General features: G+C 36.3%; 1 protein-coding gene across 1 annotated transcript in view; it reads left to right on the top strand.

The window, feature by feature from the left end:
- The window catches only part of LOC150092464 (dynactin subunit 1-like), a 334,669-nt gene that overhangs the window by 127,457 nt on the left and 186,247 nt on the right, over nucleotides 1-20,965 (top strand). Inside the window, exons 8-9 of the mRNA XM_090414876.1 lie at nucleotides 4,488-4,595; nucleotides 19,179-19,275. Of these exons, the coding sequence (XP_090271002.1) occupies nucleotides 4,488-4,595; nucleotides 19,179-19,275 (205 nt within the window). The remainder of the gene's footprint in view (nucleotides 1-4,487; nucleotides 4,596-19,178; nucleotides 19,276-20,965) is intronic.

The following is a 20,965-nucleotide window of genomic DNA, read 5'->3' as shown; positions in this document are numbered from 1 at the left end:
AAGTATGGTGAAATAGACATATGAGTTTGAAATTATTATTATTAAGAAAGACCTCCAGGGAGTCAGAGACTCATCGAGGGAGGCCACATACTACGCACACCAACTATCATACTTATTCTTGAATTCCTTCACACCTTGCACTCACAACATCCAATGGCAATCCATTCCAATCATGCGCCACCCTCTGAGAGAAAAATCTAGCCCTCACACCCTTCATTCTCAGCTTCCAAGGATGCCCTCTTGTCCTTTCCCCACGCTCCATAAATTGAAATATTCCATCCCTCTTTCTCCTATTTGCTAGTGTCTGCAGTCTACAAATTCTCAATCTGTCTTCACAATCCTGATATCATTTTTAACACTCTCCTTTGTATACTCTCTCCAATATATCAGAATCACAACGGAAACCAGGAGACCAGACCTCCACACAATAGTCCAAGTGAGGTCTTATCAAGGCTTATAAAAAGGCAAAATGACATCCTTACCTTTGCATGTGAATGTTTGTTTCAGCATTGCTATTATCTTTTGAGTTGTATTTGCAATCTTTGCCACATGGCCCTGGACTTCAACTTGCTATCTGTTAACACTCCAAGATCCCTAGCCTCATCAGTTTCTTCTAGCCTAATCCCACCAACATAATACATTATACGCTGTTGACATTTTCTTTGCTGCCACCTTTTCATCATAAGAGGGTCTCAAAATAGGTATAGTGGTGGCTAACTTCCTTTTCTGCATCCTGATATGATATATATTTTGTTTTGTTTTAATTTTTTTTTTTTTCCCACTTGTGACATGCACGAGAGTAGGCTGGATGATCTCCCTGACAGTTTGCACATTTAAGTTTTCTTTGCAGAGCAAGATTTGTTATCATGCTCTTTACTACCATATCAGACACAAGTGGTAGAACATGACAGGCAGTTTGGACATGCCCATATTTCTGACATTTAAAGCATCTTAGTGGATTAGGGATGTATAATCTAACAAGACAGTTGGGATACCTGCTTTTACAGCTGTTAGAGACAGATGTATTACTTTTGATACACCTGTCTCTAACAGATGTAGCAGGACATTGAATCCCATTGATGGTAGTCTGGAAGAAAGGATAGTAAAAAAAAAAGAAGACTTAGACGTGAAGAATGCCGGAAGAAAAGTACAGATTACAGTATGGTGTCTTGATACACTTTGGCAGAGATTTTTGACCCCTGATGTTGCTAGTCAGAACCAGGTGACCATCCCTATGTATCAGGATGTGTCTCATATCTGTCACTCCTTGATCTTTAAGCTCTGAACACATATCTCTTCATCAGAAACATTAAGCAGATTCCATTCTAATATAACTCCTCTAGAAGAATTTAGTATTTTATGAGGTGTTACTGTGAATGGTATTCCATCCATTGATGTTGCTTTCAGCAGTTTTTCAGAATGTTGCTGACATGATGTTTCCACAAGATATCACCAGAACATAATTCTTAACAGTTTTGGGAGATCTGCCAGTCCTTCTAAACCCTTCTGAATAAAGAAGGATGACATTTTCCCTATTGACTTTTCACCTGTTGTGTGGATGATCAGAAACACTGGTACATTTGTACTTGTATCACATATCTTTTTTTTTTTCTTACTTCTGTTACTATATGCTGTATCTCCTGTATCAATACTTGGTTGGGACCTTGTGATGAAGAATTCATACTCAAGAGATTTTTGGTTTAGCACAGTGATCCCCACCCACCATGGAGCCATACATAGATACCCACTGATCAGTAAGTAATGACCGCTCAGGAGTGAAACGCTAGGGCTACCCCGTACACTATACCCTCACCATAGCAAGCCTTGGGTCCTAACCCCAGACCATGGGATGAGACTTATTGCAACATTAACCCTTGCAGGCAAGCCCACTAACCAATTGATCCTGGTTAGTCCATCCAGGACTGTCCATCTTGCTGAAGCAGAGACCAGAGTAGTGCAAATCTACCAGGATCCCCCTTTCTGGATGTCCATTGGTCGCACTGCATGGCAAATATGGCAGCAGGATGTCGAATCCCATTGATGGTAGTCTGTAAGAAAGGATAGTAAAAAAAAAGACTTAGGAGTGAAGAATACAGGAAGAAAAGTACAGATTATAGCATGGTGTCTTGATACACTCTGGCAAAGGTTTTTGACCCCTTTCTTGCAGAAATGCTACTTGGATACATTACCCCCACTAAACCATCACTGATGTGGGATGATGATGTCTCTGAATCCTGGATTCTATGGCATGTGCTGTGTCATATACCTGATCATTTTGACAGTTTAATGGTGAAAATAATTTTCTCATCTGTGAAGAGGATATCTCAGTGTCTGTTGTTTGCACACTGCCTGGAAAAGTGCCTTTGAGTTTATCACCCTCTGCTGCATAAGATGTGGTGTTAAGAAGTCAGTGGAATGATGATAGGGTTTCACTCCCAGGTCATCAGTTAGTACATGTGACATCGTTCTCTGCGTAATGTTCATCTCTCATGACATCACTTTCTGTTGTCAATAATCTGTTCTCACGGGATTATTGCAGAAGCTTGTCCTCACAAGCTGTTATGTCCTAACACAGCAGGGTTGACCTGTTCTTTGGCAGTCAGATACATCTTCTGTATCATTATAATGGTTAATAGTCTGATACACAGACATCTTACTGATCCTGAGTATTTTAGGGCATTGAAAATAACAGGTGGCTGCATTCCAAACTTGTGAAGTGCTATTACAGCTACATGGTTCTTATAGTTGCTATATGAATCATGTAACCATATAAGTTCTGATAGAAACTTGGAGAGTTTTGAATAAAAATATGAGTCCTTATGAGAATACAATCCTTTGCATCAGAGTTGCCTTATCTTGCACTACTGAATAAATTTACATGTTTTTTTTTTTAAGTAGTACATGAAATATGGATTGATCTGTTTATTTCACAGTGCCAAAAACTTGAGCATAATTATCAAATTATGCTTGAGCACCGACTACTGTTCACATATGAAAAATACAAGTCTCTGAAACAGAATTGCTTTGGTATTGAATGAGGATTCTTGCTATTTTAAGGTTTCTGTCTGATCTCTTGCGAGAACTTACAGTTCGAAACAGCTGTCAGACTAGTGAAACCTTAGTCAAAAGAACTAATAAAAGGCGAATATATGGATGCCTCAGCAGCATATGTCTTTTTGGTACTACAAGTCAAGGCAACTTTGATGCCGAAGATTGTATTCTCATAAGCTCTGGTCAGTTTTTGAAACTCAAAGTTTTTCTCTCTCTCTCTCTCTCTCTCTCTGTGTGTGTGTGTGTGTGTGTGTGTGTGTGTGTGTGTGTGTGTGTGTGTGTGTGTGTGTGTGTGTGTGTGTATTTTCATGTAGTTACATGATTAGGTGAAGTATTATGACACATTTTTTAATCTTTCTTCACTCTGCAATTTGAAAGTCCTGAATATTTGCCCAAAGCATAATTAATTAAATTTTAAATATCATGAATTAAATTTTATGAATAAATGTTTTGAACAAAAATATACTCATGAAAAATGTTTATCAATTTTTAATGAGTGTATTTATTTATTTATTTTGAAAACTTTGTACATAAAATTTGATTCACTATGTTTCGGTGAAGTTCCACTTTGGTGTTTCCCTGTTATTAATGACAACTATCTCAGCATCCTTTCCCTTTCCCACTTGATAAGAGAACCTGGAAAAGAGGAGCCCAGTTTGAGTTGTGGACATTGAAGTTCCAAAGGGAGATAACCTTACTATTTCAATATTTTTACTCTAGAAAATCAAGCTTTAGAGATAGGTTGTCAGAGAGAGAGATCAGAGTGGTTTTCAGAATTTGCTAAGGAAATTTCTAGCTAAAGTAGATCAAACTTAGGGGGTTGAGGGGGGATATGAGGTTTTGCATTCTCTGACATGGGTTATCAGTTCTTATGAACGCATAAATGAAACCCTTTTGATAGAAGGAACTGCATAAAGTGTATTTTGAGCAGTTGTAATGGATAGTAGTTGTTGAGTTTGCCAGCTGAGACCTCATTAGGAATAATAAGGCTAGTTTGGATAATTGCAATGATAGTTCACATCGTTTGTATTGCTGTTAATGCTGTGAATATTGGTAAAATGGATATAGAAACTTTTATATCCATTTTACCTATATTCACAGTCTGAAAACTGAAGGGATGTGGTTAGGAGCATGTGAGATTTAGGTTTTTCTAATGGCATGTAGTGATTGTGATGATAGGGCTATTTGGAATTGTGACTGAAGCATCTGTGGCTGTGAGGTCCCTTCCTTGATGAGTCTGCATCTCCCCAGAGTAACCTATATAATAATAATAAATACAAGTATTATAAATCTCTCAGATCATTTCCACTTGTTTTATTTTGTAGAACTTTCAAAGACAGTAAAGTGCAGGATTCTTTTAGGATTAATGAATGGTGAAATTTGAAAAATAGCAAAAATATTCTTAATTATCAATTAAAAAGATTGTTTTCTTATAGGAAGCCAAAGAAGCTCTAGAAGAGAAAGAGCGTCATGCAGATGAAATGTCTGATTTGGCAGAAGCAGTTGAAATAGCAACTTTGGATAAAGAAATGGCTGAAGAAAAGGTATTTCACAATATAATTATTATTGTTTTCTTTTTTTTTTTTTTTGCTGTAAATCTAGTTCAAAGTTACATATTTATTGATTTGCCACTTTTGAGAACTATTCATCAGGACACAGCTTGAAAAATTCAGCTGATCAGTTCAAATTAAGGAAAGAATCAGAACACCTTCAAATTAGCCAAAAATAGCTAACTGTAAAATAGATATCTGGAAAGCTATATAAGAGGTGCATTTTGATAGATGATATAGAGTGGCAGTAAGAAAATTATATATAAGTGGCAAGTAGTTTTCAGCCTCAAAACACATTCAAGTTCTGCTATGAAAGGATGGGGGATTATAACCTTCTTAACATAATTTATTGTATTTGGATAAAGAATCACAACAAAAATTCACAGTTCACTGGGCCATAAACTCACAACATAAATTGCATATACTATTTGAGCAACAACTTGTTCATCCATGTTTAACACGCATTAATTATATTGAGTACAAGTAGTTAAGTATTATATTTTGGCCAGTCAGCTTTCTGAAATGATACCAATGAATTAATGAATCAATACAGGGATCACTATAGAGTCACTAAAAGATCAAAACTGGATGCATTTTGGAAATTATGGACTTTACAACCATGTTATAAATAACTATTTTTAAGTTCCCGATGTTTCGACCTTCATATCAAGGTCATCATCTGGAGTATATACAAATATACAAGGACAGGCTGAGTTACATTTCACACAGTGAAGTGTTGTGTATCAGAACCACACAACATAATCAAAGACATTACGTTAGAAAAAGATGATTGATTAGTCAGTTTTGACATCTCTGCCCTCTTTATGAATGTCCCAATCAATGACACAATCCTTCTTTTATAGAACAAATTCCCTCCAGATATCACTGCGCCCTTTGCGCATGTATTATGTTCTGATTATTTTGTATGGCAAAACGCTTTCCACCTACAAAAAGAAGGCACAGCCATGGGCTCGTCATTACCCCCACCCCCCATTGCTAACTTTTATATGGAACATTTTAAGCAACATGCTCTAGATTCCCCTCCTTTGAAACCCAAAGTCTGGCTTAGATACATTGATGATGTTTTTGTGATCTGGCCCCATGGCCACCAGACACTAGACAATTTCCTTAGCCAGCTAAACAAGCAACACAAACACATACAGTTCACAATTGAGATTGAAAAACAGAGCACATTTCCATTTCTAGGTACACTTGTCACACGTCTTCCTTCTGGCACTCTTTCTTTTACTGTTTACTGGAAACCAACACACACTGGCCAATATATACACATAAACTTCTACGACACAAACTAGGTGTCATTAAGTGACACTAAAAAACAGGGCTTTGAAGAATGCTCCAATGAACAAGCACTGAAAGACGAATTTAAAGTTATCAGCAGTACTTTTCTAAAAAATGGTTACAGCCAAAACACCATTAACAAAATTCTCTACAAGACCTCACTAAAAATTAAAGATAAACCAGACTACAATAAAACTATAACCATTGCTTACATTAAAGGGACATCAGATAAAATAAACAGAATACTACAAAAATACAACCTCAAAGCCACCTTTAAATCTCCTGCAAAATTAAAAAGCTTACTCAACTCATCCAAAGACCCACTTCCTTCGCTGGCCCATCCTGGAGTATACCATATTTATTGCACCTGTAATCTACCATACATAGGGGAAACAGGACGCACAATTTCTGTCAGACAAAAGGAACATAAACGACACATTAAATATAATAACTATGGTGAAGCTGGCCTTTCTGATCATGTCCTGAACACTTTACATAGAATTGACTGGAAAAGCAGTTGTTTACATCACACCAAAACATGGTATGAATGCAAATTCAAGCAAGCCTGTGAGATTCTTTTCAGCCACCCCAATTTGAACAATAATAATTTGAAATACCTACTTAGCAAACTGCCATTCTAGTTCTGCTTTCCACACCCTGCAACTGGATTGCCATCTTTCTCACTGGTCACTCACTACATGTCATGGTGGATGATTTCCTCTCCTCACATTTCCCCACCAGTGCAGGAGTACCCCAGTATTCTGTTCTTTCACCCACTCTCTTCCTCTCGTATATAAACAACTCACTTGCCAATCCTATCCATAGTTTTGCCGATGACAGTACACTCCATTCCTCCTTTCATCTGACAAATCTTACCATGCTCAAGTATTAGAATTCCTGAAGATCCACCACAACCATTGTCATGAACTCCGATCTCCTAGCTGTATCTCAGTGGGGTAAGGACAACCTTGTAGACTTCAACGCCATCAAACTCAGTCCTGTCTGATCTCTCACAAGAAAGAGCTCGCACCCTTTTCCTCTCCCTTATTTTCAACAATATCCAGATATCAAAACATGATCAGATTTCCCTTCTTAGACTGATCTGTACCTTTTTACTTTTCCTGGTGCAAAAACATTTCAACTGTAGCTTCTGAGTTACCAAAAAATTTGGTCTCTATTTTTTCACACGAGACATTATTTCACACCTTTATAGCCGCTAACTATACAAATCCCAAATCTGCCAAACCATGAAATATTACTCCCATATTTGGGTGGTGCACCAAAATCATCTCTAAAATTGCTCAGTTCTATCCTAGCATTAGTGTACTTAATGTGCAAAAGCCCATTAGGCCCACTGCTGTCCTGACTCTCTATACTAACTATCCCATTCTGGTTTGTTATCTGCAGTATTAACTTAGGCATTTTATGCACATGCTTAGTCTCAACTGCCTCACTGTTATTTGTGTACCTGCTCAACAGGTTCCCTTATCCTCCCCAAAAGCTCTAGTTTCTCTGATTTTGCACTTTCACTTTATTCAATAATACTTTTTCCAGACTCTAAACACCAGATCCATTCATATGCAAACCATCCTTCCTATACAAATCCTGTCATTTGTTAAGCTCATTCCACACATTCACAAATTCACGTCATTCCTCCTGCATACTCATTCCCTTTTATGGCCCTCCTTCTCAGCTCTATTCTGTCATACCATAGCAACAGACTCACTATCTTAACTCTTTTACTCTTTTCTTTTGCTGCTTTCAGCAACTCTTTTGTATCCTCCCTCATAACTTACTTTTTTCCTCTCAAATCATTCATTCCAACTAAAACAACTCTTTCACTTTACCCTTGTGAACTGTAATAGCCTCGCTAACATCATTAATTTTTTCATTTGGAGAACATGATTTTGTCACCCTCTTATGATAAAATTGCCATACATTACTTTCTCCTTAATTTTTCCTTCTCTCTTAGCCAAACATTCCTTTCTCTTTTCTTGCACTTCTTTCTTTTCTTTCTTTCTGTTAACAGCTGAACTACTTCAGACTTTTTTGCATTTGCTCCTGTCATACCTCATCCTGTGTATCATTCCACATAACTGAGCTCTCTCCTTCATTACAGCCAACTCTTCATTCTTTACATCCATCATACTACTATTCTTTCGACGATCACTTTTCCACTCGCTCAATCATGTCACTTTTTCTCTCTCTCAATCATATCACTTTTAATCTCTCTTTCAATGCTATCTTCTGTTACAACATAACACACATATTCTCTGTTCATTCCGTCCACTCTTTAGTCTCGTGACTTAAACTGCACTTCTGGTTAGCATACCACTGTCACTTCCAAACCAAAGTTCATTCGCTTTGTTAATGCATACATCTCACAGACATTGCACTGAACAAAGTCCCTATGATTGAATTCCTTAAACAATGATGCCATTGTTCTTCTTCACATCGGTGCCATGTGTCACACTATGTAACTCACCATGCAGGACAACTGTGTTAACTATATTTAGATAAATTTTTAACTTAAATCTAATTAATACCAAAATACAGTCTTGTTCTACTACAATTTTTTAACTAATATCATTATTTTTTCTAAACTAAACAACTTAGCTTTTAGAGTTGTCCAGTTGACAGATCTCAAAATCCCCACCTCAGTCAACTACAGGTATCCCTCGATTAACACAGTTAATTAATCCTCGATGTTACTGCGTATATCAAAATCACGTTAATCAAATCTAATAATCAATGGTAAAAAGTACAATTCGTCCATGATCGATTATTGTATTAATAATTCATTTTATATGGTACTCTTGAGGAAAAATAAAAAAAATGAATAAAAAGTAAATGTTTAATAAATACTTGTACCTATATTAGTTACTGCAATTTTTTTTTATCAAAAGAAGTTATCAAGAGTCATTTGAACAGTTTTATTTTTTTGTCTTATCGGCATAAATTCTATGATAACAAGCAAAATGACTCTCCAGACCTCCAAACAAGCAATAAAACATAAAGAAAAAACACTGCAAATATAATACATGATGGTACAAATTAAGTGGATATTGAATCCAACATTATTTCATAGCCGAATATAAAAACTACAAGAGTTTCGTGCCAAATATATAGAAACTAAAAGTTTTGAATATATAGAAACTAAAAAGGTGTATGCAAGCATAAGCAACCTTATGGGCATCTTGTAGTAAAGGTGGAGTAAGTTTCAGATCACTTTCCTTAGTATTTTCCATAAATGTAAAGCACATCTCCTAGAGGACATGTGTAATAAATAAGCCTTTGGCTCTCTATTTCAGTAATACATGATGGTTTATTTATTTTCAGTTACAATCTAGAAATTATTGCACAAAGAATAAAAAAAAAAAAAACTAAACCATACTATAATGACATTGAAGGTCACGGTATATCTCTCAGATACAATTTACTGTCAAATATCACAAACCTTTACATAACATGTGTTAAATCAATCTGACAGCAAAAAAACAGTGTGGAATATCACTCATAACATATGAATGCACAGCTACTCATGACCTCCAAGCTATACACTGAATTGTGCAAGAATATTTGTATTAAACATTTTGCATGTATCTGTCAGATCAGCTGCAAGCTCCGCAGGTATCCAATCCCTTGATATATGTGGCAAGCGTTAATCAAAACTCTTGCCACATATATCAAGGGATTGCCGCAATTAATTTTGCCGTGTTAAGCAAGATACCTGTATGTATATACAGGGTGTCCCAAAATTTACACAAGAAGTAATTTTGATAGAAAACACAGGTTTTTAATTAAAAATTGTAATTTCTTATTGATTCATAAAGTATACAGTATAGGGTTATGCATGGAATAGCATATCGGGTAAATGGCCTCCACAGCTTTGCTGGCACATACGCACTCTTTTGTCGAAATTTTCCATGGCCGTTTTGCATAAATGTGGCTGAATTTCGTTGATACAGTGCTTAATTTCCTCCTTCAAGGCATGGGTGTCATGGGCTTGTTGGCATAAACCTTAGACTTCAAAAAACCCCAAAGAAAAAAGTCCAACGCCATTAAGTCATGATCTGGGCAGCCAATTCTGATCACCAAAACGGGAAATTACATGACCAGGAAATGACTCATGCAGTAATTGAATTGTTTATCGGGCTGTATGGCATGTGGCACCACCTTGTTGAAACCACATGTCGTCCACATCCATATCTTGCAATTTAGGCACAAAAAACTGGATTATCATATCGCGATAGCAAGCACCATTAACTGTTATTGCCTTACCAGCCGCATTTTCGAAGAAGAATGGACCGATGATGCCTCCACCCCAAAATCCGCACCAAACAGTGACATATTGTGGATGCATTTGTTTCTCAACAATCACTCGTGGATTTTCTGAACCCCAAATGCGACAATTTTGTTGATTAACGAAGCCATCAAGATGAAAATGAGCCTCATCGCTGAAGATGATTTTGTTCGAAAAATAAGCATCCACTTGTTGTTGTTCCATAATCCATTCAATGAACTCTCTTTGCTGTGTATGGTCAGTAGGCTTCAGTTCTTGAGTCAGTTGAACTTTGTAAGCATAAAGATGCAAATCTTTGGAGAGAATATGCTGTAGAGAGCTTCTCGAAATGTCCAATTCAAGACCACGGTGCTGAATTGATGTTCCTGGACTCTCAGCAACACTCTCACAAACTGCTTTGATGTTTTCTGTTGAACGACTTGTTGAAGGACGGCCAGAGTGTATAAGATCACTAATTGATCCAGTTTCCTTGAATTTTTTAATTAATCTTTTCACAGTTGATGAAGTTAAATCACTATTCCGACCATATTTTGTACGAAAATTGCAAACTGTAGCTGCCAAACTTTCATTATTTTTAAAATATTGCTCAACAATGAAAATGCATTGTTTTTTTGTGTAGCGCTCCATTTTTAATAACCCTGAATTGTCAGCTGTCACGCTGGCTTTTTTTCTCGTTGGCAACACTTTACCGCACAGATGGCGCTAAATTTAAATCTTGCATGAATTTTGGGACACCCTGTATATATATATATATATATATATATATTACCAAAATAAGTAATAATATATTACTAAAATAGACCTAGCACAACCAAAAGAACAGGCAGGCTTTCAAAGGGGCTTTAGTACAATGGACCATATTCAAGTTGTACAGCAGATTATTGAACAGTGTAATGAATATCAATTACCACTGTCTTGGTTTTATTGACTATGAGAAAGCCTTTGTTACACTTAAAACTTGTGCAATACTTAAAGTATTATGAAACCAACAAGTGGAGGAGCCATACATCAGAACCATCAAATCAGCATACACCCAATGCCACAGCAGCAATTCATTTCAATGGAAACATCTCTACTGTGTTGAATACAGAGAGGTATAAGACAGGGTGACACAATATCTCCAAAATTATTCACAACGTGCCTAGAAGAAATATTCAAACTTCTTGATTGGGAAGGGAAAGGTTTGAAGATAAATGGAAGATATTTAAGCCATTTACACTTTGCAGATGACATAGTTATCTTTACTTCAACTGCGCATGAATTACAGACTTGTATCCATGAGCTCCAAATTCCTAGCAAAACAGCAGGCCTAAGGAAAGACCCAAGTTATGTTCAATAGCTATGTTCAACCAGAAATAATAAAAATCAATAATGAGGAAATTAAACAAGTAGATCATTACATATACTTAGGACAACAAATATCAATGGAACAAAATATCATGGATGAAATTAAAAGGCACCTACCATTATGCTTGAAGAGAAAAGTTTTTAACCAGTGTATACTTCCTGTACCATATGGCTGTGAAACATGGACACTGAATGCAAAGGAAATTCAAAAATTAAGAACAACACAATTTAGTATGGAAAAAGTATGCTTGGTATCACAAAATTGGATCACAAAAGGAATACATGGATAAGAAATCAAACCAAAGTCTCTGACATCATAGGAAGAGTGAAACATCTGAAGTGGCAATGGGCTTGGGCATATTGCTCGAAGGCAAGATCAGCAATGGACAAAAGAAGTACTGGATTAGATTCCACGAGAGGAAAAACAACCACGATGCCAACCTAAATCATGCTGGATTGATGATATCAGATTTGCAGGAGTGACATGCAAAAGGAGAGCCACGGACAGACAGTTTCAGAGTAATCTTGGAAAGGCCTTCATCCAGCAGTGGATCGACAATGGCTGATGATGATGATTACTAAAATAAAGAGCCAAAAGGCTTCAGTTTGGCAATGAAATTATATAAGTCAAGTGGATATTAGATCAAGCATTAGTTCAAAGCTGAATGTAGAAACTATGAAAGTTTCGTAAGGTAAGTTGACCAGAGGACTTACGGAAATACATTCCTTGGCATTCACCGGGGAGTTGCCTTAGTATTGACCACTTACAAGGCATAGGCACTGCCCAAGCGTTTATGTATTTGCCTTTTATTGGTCCATTTTGATAAGGTTTCACTGACCTGACAGCTCTTTTGAACTGGTTGGTTCTCCTCAGAGATCAAGTAGAAAGCTTAAGAGAGTAAAAGCTCTTAAGGAATAACTTTATTGAATGCAGATGGTACTCGAGTGTCGAAAACTAAGAAGATTATTCAGTTAATGAGTGCTCACTTTGCTAAGATATATCAACCAAGCGTATGTAACATGGTGCACAGTGCTACTGCTACATCGGATGAAGAGTTAGAGGTTCATGAAAATGAGGTTGAAGAGCTGTTGCATAACCTGGATAAGAATTTGTCTATATGGACAGGTGGAATATCAGCCCCTTTGCTAAAGGAATATTCTGCCAAATTGGCTAGATCTTTCACATGTTTGTATAACTTGAGTCTCAGCTGAGAAATGATACCACAGGAATGGAAGGAATGTATGATAGTTCCATTGTACAATGATGGTGCAAAAACTGATGTGTCCAACTACTGACTTATCAGTATCTCTGGTGTGGTAGTGAAGATTTTAGAGAAGTTGGTAAGAACTCGCACACAGAAATGGGTAAACAAACAAGCTATACTCTGCAAAGAGCAGCATGGGTTTATTAAAAGAAGGTCATGTTGTTTTAGCAATTTGCTCATATTTTATAACAGTGTTATGGCCAAGTTGGATAAAGGGAATGGATACACTATGATAGCGGTGTATTTTTCTAAGGCATTTGATAAGATACCACATGAAAGGCTGTCATAAACTGGAGAATATGGGATTGGAATATAAACTTTTGACTTGGATCAGAGGATGGTTGACAGACAGATATCAAAAAGTGGTATACAGTGGGTGTGAATCTGCCAGATTTAAGGTGACCTGTGGTGTACCTCAGTTCAGTCCTTGGACCATTATTGTTCAATCTATACATTAATGACATCAGGCAGGTTCTAACAGATGTGAAAGTGTTTGCCGATGATACGAAGAAAGGCAGGGCACTCAGGGATACTATTGATGTTTAGCACTTACAAAATGATTTGAATAGGCTGAAAATTCAGGAAAACGAAAGTGGTTATCACTTTCATGCTAATAAATATAAGGTTATGCACTTTAGGGTGATTAGATTTTCAGTGGCATATTATATTAACGGGGTTATGCTACAAGAAACTGAGGAGGCAAGGGATCTTGGCATATTGATGGACAAAAATTTTAAGTTCAAAGGTCATATTGCAAAAGTTGCAAATACAACTCAGGATAATTGCGATGTTGAAGCGAACCTTCACATGTAAGGATAAGGAAGTCATTTTGCCTCTTTATAAGGCTTTGATAAGACCACACTTGGATGACTGTGCACAGATTTGGTCTCTCAGATTCCAAGGGGGGATAAAGAAGCTGTGGAAAGAGTGCAAAGAAGAGTTACAAAGATTATTTCTGGATTATGGGATTTAGATTATTTAGTATGTGAATTACATACTCTGGTTAACAGGAGAAAGAGGGGATGATATGATTAGGTCTATAAACTTTTGAATGGCTATTATAGGATAGCATCTGATGAAATTTTTCATTATATGGAAGGTGGGGAGAGAACACGGGCATCCATGAAAGATAAATTTGTTCCCAGTCAAGAAAGGGGTAAGCACCAGATTTTTCTTTCATAGCAGTGAGTGAGTGGAATAGTTTCCTTTAGGGGTAGTGAGTGCATGTAGTATGAATGAATTTAAGGGAAGGTATGACAGCTGGTTTGGGTAATTTTTTTATAGCCTCCCTCTATGAATCCTTGACTCCCTGGAGGTCTCAGATAATAATAGTAATAATAATAATACACTGCAGAGCTTGAAAAAAGTAGAATGATGACCATCTTCAGTAATAATATTAAAACTGAATTAAAATGCATAACTGACAATACTTTAACAAAAAAAAAAAAAAAATTTGCTACAGCACAAAATCAGTCAAGAAGCTGAGACAGTGATATATGCCATCAATCAGTTTCACTGAGAACCACAGTAGTATTGGTGCAGTTATGCAGATTTATGACTAAGAATCCAAACAGAACATTAAAATCTAGACACTAGCTTATAGCACTATCAGTGAAAAATATAATGTGATATTAGTCAAACTTGAATGCTACATGTCTTGTAAAAGCTGCTAAGTAAGATTAAAAGAATTTTTATTGTTACTCATCCCCACACAGTTGTAATACTGAACTACATGTGGACACCACTCATTGACTGCATAAAAGAAATGGGTTACAGATGAAACATTATTCTTGACAGCAGTTATCCACACAGATAACAAGCCCAGACCTGTATTGTCGTTAATTTAGGGGTGAAATGTATTGGGGAGGTCCCAGATCATTACAACAGCTTAATCCATTTTTCTGTTTGTAAAAGTGGTTGTTTCCTATCATTTGATTACTGATGAAGTGAGTTCATGGTACCAGAAAGACATGTTGAACTTATTTTATAATAAATTTAATATTGAGCACACAATAACTTTCTTTTTTATAATAAATTTAGTTTAATCCTTTATCCAAGTGTATGCAAACAAAGGTTTGTGCCTGAAGTATCTTCAGGACTGAGGCAACTCGTAATAAAGGTGGACCAAGCTCTCATCACTTCTTGTCTCAGTATCTCCCATAATGCAAAACACATCTCCTTGCAGACATGTATAATGCTATGCATTAAGGCACGCATTCCACCGGGGGTACGCGAAAGGTCTTCAGGGGGGGTACGTGGAAATTTTCAGCTATGTATCATTAACGCATGGAATCATTATATTATATGCAATTAGAGACAACTGGGATAAAAATAGCACTAAATGAATTGCATCTCCCCTACAACAGAAACTGCTGTATAGACTCAAGCAAAACCATATGTTGCAATGCCCACATATGGTTTCGCTTGACACAACCCCATCATGAATGTGTTAAAACTAAGAAATATATAGTAAATCTGTTCCAAATATTATGGAATTCAGTTGAAGAGAATTAGCATTTCAACTCAACTATTGAAAGGCTAATTTGTCTTTCGTTCGCACGATCTTTTGTAAATATCGCACCAATCAGATGCACTTCATAGCTGCTCTACGTATCTCAAGTCTTGTAAATTGCTGGTAATTTTTGCTTGAAATAATGGGAAAGAAGATGAGGCTATTTGGGTAGATGACTTTGACGACGCACACAAGGAAACTGTTCTCGATGCCTAAAGTAGTGATAGTGAGTAGGAACTTCTTGGTAAGTCGCACCATTTGCAGTTTTTTTTTCCTGAAAAATTTAGTTTCCGAAAATCCCCGCATATATCTTGCACCACAATTTTTTAGCTTTAATTTTGGAAAAAAAAGTGCAAGTTATATTCTAGTAAATATGGTAATTTTTTTAGCTTTCAAATTCTTAAGTATGGATCATTGGTTAAAAATTGGATTTATAAAACCCACAAAAGAGAGCAATATAACAAATACAAGTAGCTGTAAGCAACAAGAAAACATTGATATTGCATCTGGATCAAATGAAATTGATAAGGGTGTGTTGTCTGACATCTCTAGAGAACCAACTAGGAAGAATATAATAAATTTAGTTTAATCCTTTATCCAAGTGTGAGCAAACAAAGTTTGCGCCTGAAAATATCTTCAGGACTGAATATGGTGTTGTACTACCTTACTGGAGTAAGGTAGCACAACACTGAGTAAGGTAGTACAACCTCTTAGCAAAGGTGGACCAAGCTAACGTCACTCCTATCCCAGTATCTCCCATAATGCAAAACACATCTCCTTGCGGATATGTATAATTTTATGCATTAAGGGATTGGCCACTACCCAGACTAGTTTCGACCTTTATTGAGGTCTCTTCAGTGGGAGCCAGACCCAGAGGTGGAGATACCAGGCAGAAGCAATAGCAAGGTCATCTTGACCTATAGGAGTTGCCAAAAGGTATGCCACCTTTTTTTATTAAATTACTCTGGATTTAGAGAAAGATGTTGAAAGTTTATTTTTCACTTGGTTAGACTATAATAAATTTAGTTTAATCCTTTATTCAAGTGTGAGCAAACAAAGTTTGCGCCTGAAAATATCTTCAGGACTGAATATGGTGGTGTACTACCTCAATAAAGGTCGAAACTAGTCTGGGTAGTGGCCAATCCCTTAATGCATAACATTATACATATCCACAAGGAGATGTGTTTTGCATTATGGGAGATACTGGGATAGGAGTGATGTTAGCTTGGTCCACCTTTGCTACGAGTTGCCCGATGTTGTACTACCTTACCCCAGTAAGGTAGTACAACACCATATTCAGTCCTGAAAATATTTTCAGGTGCAAACTTTGTTTGCTCACACTTGGATAAAGGATTAAACTAAATTTATTATAGTCTAACCAAGTGAAAAATAAACTTTCAACAACTAGGAAGAAGATGAAAAATCTTCGTAAGTATGATATGAATTACTTGAAATGTGGATTTTCATGGACGGGAAATGAAGAGGAAACTATTCCAAATTTTGTTCTATTAAAAATAAATCATATTTTTTATTTACATGAACATATAAATTCAAATAAAATAGACATTTACAATAAAATATACTTTATTTATTTATTATTTGATAAGAGGGTACTTGGTAATAATGAAAATTTAAGAAGGTGTACGTGGATATCTGAAGTTTGAGAAACACTGCATTAAGGAAAGGGCCACTACCCAGACCTGTTTCGACCTTTATTGAGGTCTCTTCATTGGGAGCCAGACCCAGAAGTGATACTAAGGCAGTAGCAATGGATCATATTTACTTATACGAGTTGCCAAAAGGTGTACCACCTTATTATTAGATTACTCTGGATTTAGAGAAAGATGTTGAAAGTTTATGTTCCACTTGGTTAGACTATAATAAATTTAGTTTAATCCTTTATCCAAGTGTATGCAAACAAAGGTTTGCGCCTGAAGTATCTTCAGGAATGAGGCAACTCGTAGTAAAGGTGGACCAAGCTTTCATCACTCCTTGTCTCAGTATATCCCATAATGCAAAGCACATCTCCTTACGGACATATATAATGCTGTGCATTAAAGGAAGGGCCACTACCCAGACCGGTTTCCCTTGGTTTAAGTGTGGTGATACCTCTCCAAAAACTCATAAAATCACCCAATAATGAGTGACCCATAGGATCGGAAAGTCAGAAACTCAGCGTTGTTCCCCTCAGTAACAGACTCACCCTGCCACTGAGAAGAACTCTGAGAACTGGTTGGCTCTACACTGTGGCCGGCTCCCCCACCACTGAGCAGAGCCGTTCATCATCTGGAAAGGTAACGGCAACAGCTGTGCCTCAGTTAACTTTACAGGCTACAGCATTGCAATTCATTACCCCCCCCCCACACACACACACACCACCACCACCCTGGACCTGGGTGACAGCAACAGCTGAGCCTCAGTTAAAACATCATGGGGTATAGCATTGCCATTCATCACCCAAGCTTCCAACTGATTTCGACCTTTTTTGAGGTCTCGTCAGTGGGAGCCAGACGCAGAAGTGGTGATGCTAAGGCAGAAGCAATGGAGAGGTCATATTTACTTATACAAGTTGCCAAAAGGTGTACCACATTATTATTAGATTACTCTGGATTTATAGAAAGATGTTGGAAGTTTATTTTCCACTTGGTTAGACTATAATAAATTTAGTTTAATTCTTTATCCAAGTGTATGCAAACAAAGATTTGCATCTGAAGTATCTTCAGGACTGAGGCAACTCGTAGTAAAGGTGGACCAAGCTCTCATCACTCCTTGTCTCAGAATCTCCCATAATGCAAAGCACATCTCTTTACAGACATATATAATACTATGCATTAAGGGAAGGGCCACTACCCAGAGGAGACCTTAATAAAGGTTGAAACCAGTCTGGGTAGTGGCCCTTCCCCTCAATGCATAGCATTATACATGTCTGCAAGGAGATGTGCTTTGCATTATGGGAGATACTGAGACAAGGAGTGATGAGAGCTTTGTCCACCTTTACTACGAATTGCCTCAGTCCTGAAGATACTTCAGGTGCAAACCTTTGTTTGCATACACTTGGATGAAGGATTAAACTAAATTATTATAGTCTAATCAAGTGGAAAACTTCCAACAACTTTCTTTTTATTATGAATTGTTACTGCAGAAGTCTGATAGTGATGCACTTGCTATGTGGACATAAACAGATTCTCTTGTTCATGAATTTTTCAAAGCCAATACCTCATCACTTGTGAGCTTCTTTGTGCATATAATGAGGGGATGTTAAGGTATATAATTTAATGGCAATTATGAAATGATATATTTTTTGTGTGTATCACTAGTGTTCATCAACAACATGCATAATGATTATAGAAATTAAATTCATGCGGAAAAATCTGAAAAATTATAGAATCATTAGTCGTAATGAAAAGGGGAAGGAAAGAGCATCTGGTAGTAAACTTTAGTTTTTATCATTGTATTGGAACCTCTAGCAGAACTGACATAATAGTTTTAACAAAGAAGGATGAAAATCACTCAGAAAATATTAATAACAGGGTAGGAAGAGCACTGTCTATCCTTAAAAGTTTAACTGAGAATATGCAAAACAAAATTTATCATTATATATATAGGTCTTACTTTATGTAGCTAAATGTTAAAGATCTTCATTTAAAACTGTTATTTTATGGCACTCTACCAGTGTTTTCTATACTGCTGTCATTTTCAACTGAATAAAACAACCAGTTGTAAGTTATGCATATTATTTGCAGTCACAAAAGCAAACTTGTCCTCATAGTATTTGTATTATTTTCTGAATAAAAACAGGTGTTTATTGTAGAAGAACAAATAATCGTATCTCAAAATGTTTTATTTTGTAGTCTGAAACTCTCCAAGCTGAACTGGAACAAATGAAGGAGAAAATGGAAGAATTACAATTAGACTTGGAAATTATAAAAACGGAAATTACTGAGAAAGGTAACAATATTTTATCATGATTAGTGGTATTATTGTTGGTCATATTATTCTTTGTATTATAGTCATTTCAGTTTCAGGAAAAGGATTGCAATTTAGCATCTAATTTCACTTTATTTAATTCTAAGTTCTGTTTTACAGAGCTTAGAATTAAATCTAATCTCCAGTTATCATTCATGTGACTGATAACTGGAAACTAAGAATGTCAGAGCTCACAATTTTGTTATATGCTTGCATACAATCTTGTTTTAGCATTTTATCTTATATACCAAGGTGGAAAATGTGCTGCCTGCCTAAGAAATATGTATATGCAGTAATATATGTGTATATACTAGATTTTGCTTATGACATTTGACTGATTGCTACATGGAAATTTTATTTCTTGCATCTTAAGTTAAAGATGAAATTGGATAATATATTAGTTGATTGAATGCTGAATTACTGCCTAAAAAAACAAGTCAGGTTTGAGAAATCGGTGTTTCAAAAAAAAAAAAAAAAAGAGCTAGTAATAAGTAATGTGCTGCATTGTTCTTGAGTTCTCTTCTTGGGCTATTAGTTTAATTTATGTTTTAATAATAATCTCTGGGTTTAAAGAGGAATATTCAGTTGTGTGCAGATTATGAAAAGTTGGGGGAGAGTTGTGAGGAATACAATGCACTACATCCATTCAGTAGGATCTGAATAGATTGACGTGAACAGATAAACACATTTGCTTTAATATAGCACTTTGTAACATAGAGCTGGAATGTGCACATTCCATTTATAAGCTGAAATTCTGAAGTAGAGTTGTATACTCTTCTTCAAAAATGAGCAAAGAGAAAACTAAAGCTTCCAAGCAAAAATTTAGGAGGGAGTGGTTGTAAATGGGAATGTTTAGTAAATGGTTGTGTGAAGTTCCTGGTGACACTACAAAAAGGCCACTGTAACTTTTGCAGATGTGATATAGCTGCTAAATATTGTCAGCTTGTAAAGCATAGCGAAACTAAGAAACATCTTGCTGCAGTTCCATATAAGGCTGTTCCTATTACAAATATGCTTGTGAAAAAGTCTGATGAGACTGCAAACTTTGAAGGTAAGTTAGCATTATTTCTTTGTTGTCACTCATCATTCAACAGTTGTGATCATCTTGTAGATCTTTGCAAAAATATCATCCCAGACATTCAAATTATGTCAAAGGTAAAAATGCACCGAACTAAGTGCTCTGCAATTGTAAAGAATATTCTAAATGAGCATTTTGAAGAAGATCTAATTGCGGACATTGGAGATGAAAATTTCAGCTTCCTAATAGACGAATCAAATGATATCACAGTGAATAAGATTTTAGGAATGGCCATCATTTATTATAGCAGGAAATTCAACAAAATTATGCATACATCATCTTGTAGATCTTTGCAAAAATATCATCCCAGACATTCAAATTATGCCAAAGGTAAAAATGCACTGAACTAAGTGCTCTGCAATTGTAAAGAATATTCTAAAGGAGCATTTTGAAGAAGATCTAATTGCGGACATTGGAGATGAAAATTTCAGCTTGCTAATAGACGAATCGAATGATATCACAGTGAATAAGATTTTAGGAATGGCCATCATTTATTATAGCAGGAAATTCAACAAAATTATGCATACATTTCTGAGCATGGTGGTTCTAGAAAAGTGTGACGTTAGTGGTATTGTTGCTGCACTGAAAAAAGAG

This window comes from Typopeltis vanoorti, chromosome 26, assembly GCF_054136105.1.
Source record: "Typopeltis vanoorti isolate ZY-2024b chromosome 26, IOZ_Tvanoo_1.0, whole genome shotgun sequence".
NCBI lineage: Eukaryota > Metazoa > Arthropoda > Arachnida > Uropygi > Thelyphonidae > Typopeltis > Typopeltis vanoorti.
This window is presented reverse-complemented; position numbering and strand designations above follow the sequence as displayed.